This window comes from Ursus maritimus, unplaced genomic scaffold (genome assembly GCF_017311325.1).
Source record: "Ursus maritimus isolate PB19 unplaced genomic scaffold, ASM1731132v1 scaffold_21, whole genome shotgun sequence".
NCBI classification, from domain to species: Eukaryota; Metazoa; Chordata; class Mammalia; order Carnivora; family Ursidae; genus Ursus; species Ursus maritimus.
Window position 1 is genome coordinate 16,902,235 of NW_024424564.1, and position 7,654 is coordinate 16,909,888.

The following is a 7,654-nucleotide window of genomic DNA, read 5'->3' on the forward strand; positions in this document are numbered from 1 at the left end:
CCAGCTCAGTTTTTAAACATTCCCTGGAAAGGAAGAATTTGCATGCCACACTTCCCTCTCCCCCACCAAAAATAACAACAGGGGCACCTGGGTGAGTTCATAGGTTAAGAGTCTGACTCTTGATCTAAGCTCAGGTCTTGACTTCAGGGTCAAGAGTTCAAGCCCCACATTTGGCTCCATGCTGGGCATGGGGCCTACTTAAAAAAACAAAAACAAACAAAAAACCCCCCAAATTTGGTTATACATTCCTTTTAAGGGAGTAAAACTTAGGAAAAAATTGAACTGTTCTATTAAATCTAGTTGGATGTTTCAATTCTGCTGTATTCTTGTAAACACATAACTCTGTAAATGATTCCAGGGGTTTCAGGCTTTATATACCATATTATCTACTGCTGCATAATATATAATATATAATATATAAATAATAAATTATCCCAAAATTCAGCAGCTTAGAAAAATAAACAATATTTCACACAATTTTAGTGGTTGAGGAATCCAGGTACAGTTTAGGTGGGTGGTTCTGGATCAGGGTCTCTCCTGAGCTTACAGTAAAGATGTCAGCTGGCGTTGCAATCATCTGAAGGCTTGACTAGGGCTGGAAGATCTGCTATTAAGGTGGCTCATTCACATGCCTGCCAAGTCAATGCTGGCTGTTGGCAGGAGGCTCCACTTCCTTGCCATGTGGACCTCTCCATAGGGGCTGCATGAGTGTCTTCATGACATGGCAGCTAGATCCCCCAGAGTTCGTAATCCAAGAGGAAATAAGACAGAATCCACAATGCCTTTTATAATGAAGCTTCCAAAGTCACACAGAATTTTTCTGCAATATCTTATCGGTTATGCATATCAGCCCCATTCAGTGTGGGAGGGCACTACCCAAAAGTATGAATACCACGAGATGAGAATTGTTGGCTTAGCAGTTGACTACTGCACATGTCAAATTCCATGTATCTTTTAATTCTCCAGCTTAATTTTATTTACATCAGTGATTTCTACAGAATATGAATGCAAAAATAGTGTTCTTGTTTCATTTAAAATGAGATTATAGGATATTGCTAGATGTGCTTGCTTTTCTGTGTTAAAAGAGCAATACCTTGCCCCATCCCAGGTTTAGGTGGGTAGTATCTTCTTTGGTTCTAGAGTCCACAATTTTAATGAGATACAGAAATTTATAAAATGGCTTAAAGGAAACTCTTATAATCAATGGCTCTCATTAGAATTCAAAGGACTGTAACTATGGAACAGCATTTAGCTAAATCAAATAATCTGCATGGTATCTTAAAACTCATCTCTTTGTTGTGGTTACTAATTCTAGCATTTCATAGAACAAGTGTTTAATAAAGTATTAAACAGACCAAATAACAATTCACTGAGGATAATTACAACAGAAAAAATGTGGGGTAGAACCAAGAACAGTAGATGGGGAAGAGTTAGGAGACTCCTACACATGGTTATGCTACTACCTAGTTTTATGAGTTTAAGCAGGTTTCTTAAATTCCCCAATTATCATTTCCCTATTTGTGAGATGTTAGCGTTTGACTAGAACTGGATGACCTCTAATGATGTCTTTAGCTCTAGTAGTCTCTGAAATTTCATATGAAGCCACATCTATATAGTAATTCCCCATTTCTCTCTGTCTGCTTCTAAATCCATTTCATAATTCTTCTCTGTCAAGGTCCATTTTCTCTTTGTATTTTATTCTCTTTCAGCAATTATTCTGCATACCTTCATAATTCTATGCTATTCTTTTGCCAATTTATCCATTGACATGTCTGCTTTCTTGGCTGTCCTTCACGGCACCCTGAATATACTGTCTCAAATCTGCATGTGGATAAGAACTCTGCAATTACCAAGATGGACTCTGATGATATCTATAGGGTTCATTTTGGTCCATATTGAACCTCACCCAAGCCTCAACTTCAATATATTTTCCCCAGAATGGCTGCTCTTACTCCTGATTTCTTTCTTAATAACTATTGTTTTCAGTCAGACAGCAGTGATTTGTGGGAAGGCTAAACATCTCCATTTTTTGAAAACTCATACACCCCAATGTTTCTAATATATGGGCACCCATGAAACATTCCTTCCTGTTATTTATGCTTGTCACTATGTCACTCCCCCACAATTCAAGATCTTCTTTACCCCATTTCCCCACTGTTTCTTTCCCTTACTCCCATCCTCTATTTTCAGTAAATGCATGATGTAGGGTAAGGAGGAGCAAGATGAAAATTGAATTGTTGAAGTGAAAATTACTTCTGTCCACGTTAAAATGCATCTAAAAGCAGTTTGGAGCTCCAAAGGGAGAACCTTCATTCTGTTTAGTTCAGCATGCTGGGTGAAAGAGTTAAACCAAAATTCTTTGTTTGGGCTAGGACCAAAAGAATTAAAATCAGCTCAGACTGAAATGAGAGAAAGCAGCAGTGCTGGGAGGGCAGAGATAGATAAACCAGCTGCAAAGTTAACAGAGAACCTTGTTCTTCCCACGGCCATGCAGCAGCTGTAAAAAGCAGTATCCACCTCTCTGAGTGATACTGCTCACTTACCAATGACGCTGAGGCTACTTATTAGTTATCCAGCTATTTAATAGCTAATATCTAGCTATTATTAGCTATTTATCTATTTTTATTTATTACTGGGTGCACCCAATTGGTGAACGGTCCTCTTCTCATGATAGCATCCAATCCCCAGTTAATCCCTGCTTTTCCTAATCCCACCTCACAAAGAGCGTCCAATCCAGAACCGGTACTCGCTCTCCCTAGACCCTCCTGACTCCCTTTGGCGGGAACCTAAACCTTACAAAAGATACTTCATCCTCCTCTTTCCCTTGAACCAGGCTTCCTCTGGAGTGCCCTTCCTCCTGATTTACACATAAATCAGACTTTACCAGATGGCAGGCTTCTTCCCGGTGGTCTTGGCTGATTTGGCTTTAACAGGAAACAGGTTAGTATCAGGATCACTAATAGACTTGTTTCGTTATGTCTGCTAAATCTTCCTCTGAGCAATTTAGATTTACAGTTTTTAATTGCTAAAAGCAAAGATACATGTTTTCTGTAATTGTTCCATCAGCACATTTCTAGGAAGGAATTCCCCACCCCTCCATCATACAGCCCTAATATCCGTTTAAAAATGGCTTTAGTCATTTTATCAGGTTCCAATTTCAGCGAATTCAGTTTAAATGACTTCGACTCTGTATTTCTGGGTTACATTAAAACGTAGCAGATGGGGGTCTGTGGGCTTTGAGAGTGTAAATTTTTTATGTAGTTACTGTTAATTCAAAACCAACGAAAGCAGGTTGGGTCATTTTAAAAAGGCTTCTCTAGGAGGAAGTCCCAAGCTTCACCCATGTTTTTCCGGGTGCCCACCGGAGGTATAAATTGCGGGATGACCTTTCTCAGCGTGGAGGAAAGAAGCGCGTCTGTCGTCTTCAGGAGCGATGTACGTCTGGATTCAAGCCTAACAGCCCAAAGTCTTGAACCTGGAGCCGGGTAAAGGTTCCGCCCCTGGTCTCTGGGAAGGAGTACCGGGGGTCTCGGAGCCGGACAAGGTGCTCGTGGGCGGGCGCCGTCACTGCAGCCTGGTGCCCCCAGTTCTCTGCTGCGCGGCGCCGCAGCTTCGTCTTGCTCCCACTGGGCCGCCAGGTTTCCCGCGTTATTGAATCACCCCTTGGCCGCCTCCCTCGAGCGGACAGTGGCGCACATCTGCCTCGTGCCCGGGGCCCGCCCCCGGGCCGCGCTACCCACGCCCAGAGCCTTCCGCCCGGCTGGCCAGGCGCAGTGCAGCAGAGCGCGCTCCCGCTCGGGGCCGGCCCGGCTCGCGCGCACGCTCGCAGGGACCCCCGCCCTCAGAGGAGGGGGTGGGGGCTAAGGGGGGAGGGGAAGGAGTCGGAGGAGGCGGCCGCATCGCCTCCGGCGGGGCTCGAGCTCGCCCTCGCGCGTGCCCTCCGTCGCGCCCGAGGCCCGCGAGGGTGAAACGCTTTCTCCCGGCATGCAGCGGGAGGAGGGATTTAATACCAAGATGGCGGACGGCCCGGATGAGTACGATACCGAAGCGGGCTGCGTGCCCCTTCTCCATCCAGAGGTGAGGAACCGCATCGAGTGCATTCCTCGCCCTTGGGGCCCCGACCTTCTCCCCACCCCCCAGGACTTGCGGAGGGCTGTGGCCTAACCGTGTGGGGGTAGTGGAACGTGCCGAAGTTGGGGAGGGCGGGGAGGCAAATCCAGGCCCGAGCGCAGCTGCGAGCGGATAACGGGGTGGAGATAGCGGGGCGGGCCTGGTCGGGGCGGGCTCTGGGACGCAGTCCCTGGCTCTGCCTAGAGGACAGAGGTGGAGATGTTGTTGGTTCTGCTCTGTCGCCACGCTGCTCGCGGCTGCACAGACGACGGGGGCCTGGTGCTGGTTTGGAACCGCAACTTACGCCCCTAGTCCTGCTCCAAGCTTCTCCGGGGCGAGGAGGGACCGCGTCTGGTTTTGATTTCTTCTCTTTTGCTTCGCTAGGGTGAATGACAGTATCTGTTCCTCCCATTTAGCTCATCACCGTGGGGGAGAACACAGTTTTTGGATAAAGTGGTGTCCTTCCAGGTTATGCCATAGGCAGCACCTCGGGGCACCTTGTGTCGGATGTCCTTATTTGAGCGTCTGTCCTTAAGCGATTAAAGAGAGAGGTCAGAACTTTTGGGAATAGACCCACGCCTACACTAGATTGTCAAAGTACCGTGTTTTGTTTTGTTTTGTTTTGTTTTGTTTTGTTTTGTTTTGTTTTTGGAGCCAGGGGAGGACAGTGCAACACGTTTCCCATCACAACATGAGTATCTTCCCATGTAAGTAAACAGTGCCCTGCTCCAGGATCACATTCTGTACTTGTTTACCTCTTAGTTTATAGCTGAGCTAGTGCTAGTTCAGTACTGGAAGTAATTTTGATGCATTCCAGTTTTTAATGATCCACAGTTAGGGGCGGATCAGACAGCGGCAAAGCTTCCTGAAGAACTCCTGTAGCTTTTATGAGGTTAAGGGAAGAAGACAACCTTTGTATTGTAGTGGGGGGAACAAACATGGAAGTCTCTACCTGGTTACTTTGCACTGGAATGATTCTACTTATTTCTGAATTTTGGGTTAAAGCATGCTTTTATTATTTAGTAAAATGTAAATAAAGACACACACTTAAACATGCTATATATTAATACTCAACCACCCTCTTATTCATCACTTTGATTTACCAGAAACAGATGGGACAGTTTCTTAGGAATATGCTTGAGCCACTCTCAATAGAAAAGGCTCCTCTGGATTTCTGAGAAACAGAACTGTACAGTAAAACTAAATATTTTTGTGACCAAGTTAGTACCATTTTTAGAACTGGCATTGGACACATACTTCTTTTAGTTCACACTTAGGCCTTAAAAATATGCCAAGAAATAAACAAAGTTTTCAGATGATGCATTGAAAATGTTGCTAAGGAGTATGTCTACTCATCTGTTCCTATGAAAGTTTCAAATAGTTAAATGTTGATTTTATGTATTTTAACATACTGTTCTTTTAATAAACCTTTGCTTTGTGAAAGGTGAAATAGTACGTTGTTTGGTACTTTAAGAATAATTTTAACTGGCAACGAATCCAGAGAGATACTGCTTGTAATAATGAAATGGCCTGTAGGCTTGAAATTGAGAGACCGGTCTTCAGGTTGCCATTTAAAAGAATATTATTAGAAAATCGGCTTGTCTTATCATTGAAAGTGGAAGTTGACATAAATGTTATCTACCTTTCTTTTTCACCTAGCAAACACAAGGTCTGATTAGGTTAGATGTTTTGTATTTTAAGCTTAAAATTACAAGAGCTAAGGTCTTTCTGCATTTTTCCTGTGGTTAGTGTTGCATGCACACCTGGTGCAGATCTGGTAGAGTTCTGCTTCCTTGCAGTATGTTCTTGGGCAAGCTACTTCTCTGAGTTCTGGTTTCATCATTTGTAATAATGGTATGAAATGATAATAACTAATAGGATATTGTGAGGATTGTGATAATGTATTCTTTTTTTGTTGTTAAAAGAAGCCATGTTTGCAGTCTCCCTTGGAAAGAAACCCATTCTATGCCTTGGTGAGCAAATAAAATAATAATTCTTTTAACTTCTTTTAGGAGAGAACATAGACTTTTGGTCAGACAGACTTAGGTTCTAATTCTGTAATTTGTAGTAATTAGCTAAGGGACCTGAGACAAGTACTTAATCTCTTAAAGTACGGATTTGTTAATCAGAAATGGAGGTGTGGCCTAGTTCAGCTAGCAGTAAGGAATTAGGTGAGACTATGTTGAGGATTAAGAACTGTCACATTGTAGGTGCTCAGTTAATGTTCTTTTTCCTCTACCAGAAGAAGGAGGGAGATGTTCCACATGTGTTTTGGTTTTGGTAAATGGTTTAGAGACTTGTGTGGGTTTTATAGAGTAGAATCTTATAGGAACAAGTTTTATTTTACTTATCTTTAAATTTAACACTGTGTCACAAAAATAGTTTCTCACTTAATATTTGTTGAACAGATGAATTATTTGTTGGATAAAGAAATTAGCTCTTCCTTAAATCTTCTGTTAGTATCCAAATTGCTCACTATTAAACCCTTTCTCGGGATTATGTAATCAGATGAACTGTGAAACCTTCTTTTTAGAGATATTTACTGTGAGAGAAACTTACTTTTTAATTAGTTAAATGACCCATCCATTTAGTCATTCTTTTAAACATTTCTTTATTTTGTTTGGGTCAGGTACTCTACTGAACTCTTGAGACTTTGGGATTTTTGTGTTAAAATCAATGAGAGGCAGTATAGGATAGTGGTTAAGAGCCACTGGTGATAAACAGAATCTGGGTTCGCCCCTTGCTGTTACCATGGTCAATTTACATTTGTAAAATTGGGTTAATACTTCTTAGAGTATTTATTGTGAGCATTAAGTAAAAAAATAATGTTTATAAATGTTTATATAATGTTTATAAAGCAGTCATTCGAGACCAAGGCACATAGGCTGCCAAACAAATCTGACCTGAAAGCCCTAGGATATAATGAATACTGGTGCTATTACTTTGTTTTCTGATGAAGTAGGTGATTATTCATTATATCATAACGGAAGAAATTAGAGGCTATTTGGAAAAAGATGAACTGATTATCATGGGAGTAGGGTGTTAATCCTAGCTCTGTAACTTTAGGCTGTTGGACATTTAACTGCTCTTAAGTTTCTTTGCTTTTGAGATAGGCTAGGGGCGCCTGAGTGGCTCAGTCGGTTAAGCGTCTGACTCTTGATCTCTGCTCAGGTCCTGATCTCAGATAAAAAGATAAAGACGCTAGACTAGATCTCTTAAGATTTCTTTAAACTCTAATGTTGCGATTGTATGTTGTGATTTTTCAGAATCAGTAGGTTTGAGCATCTATCTACATGCATAGTACTGTGCTAGGTTATATGGGTGAAAATAAAATAGTTCAGGATAGCTTCTGCTCTGCAGAAGTTAATGGTCTAATTGGGAATGTATACACATGTGAAACACTTAACAGAAGCCAAATAAGTGCTGAATTGATTAGTGTAGCCTATAAGCAGTATCAGATTTCTGTCACCTAGAATGGTTAGAAGAATGGCTTCAGCAGGGAAATAGAGACCATATGTTGGTCTACAATCCAGCTGACTTGCTA

The 7,654-nt window shown here is 42.1% G+C and overlaps 1 protein-coding gene across 2 annotated transcripts in view; it reads left to right on the forward strand.

The window, feature by feature from the left end:
* The first annotated feature begins 397 nt into the window (after window positions 1-397).
* Window positions 398-7,654, forward strand: part of ZDHHC17 (zinc finger DHHC-type palmitoyltransferase 17) — an 85,468-nt gene continuing 78,211 nt past the window's right edge. For both annotated transcript variants that reach the window (XM_008684327.2, XM_008684328.2), the window contains exon 1: window positions 398-4,077. In XM_008684327.2, coding sequence (XP_008682549.2) covers window positions 3,985-4,077 — 93 coding nt within the window. In that variant the 5' untranslated portion in view covers window positions 398-3,984. The remainder of the gene's footprint in view (window positions 4,078-7,654) is intronic.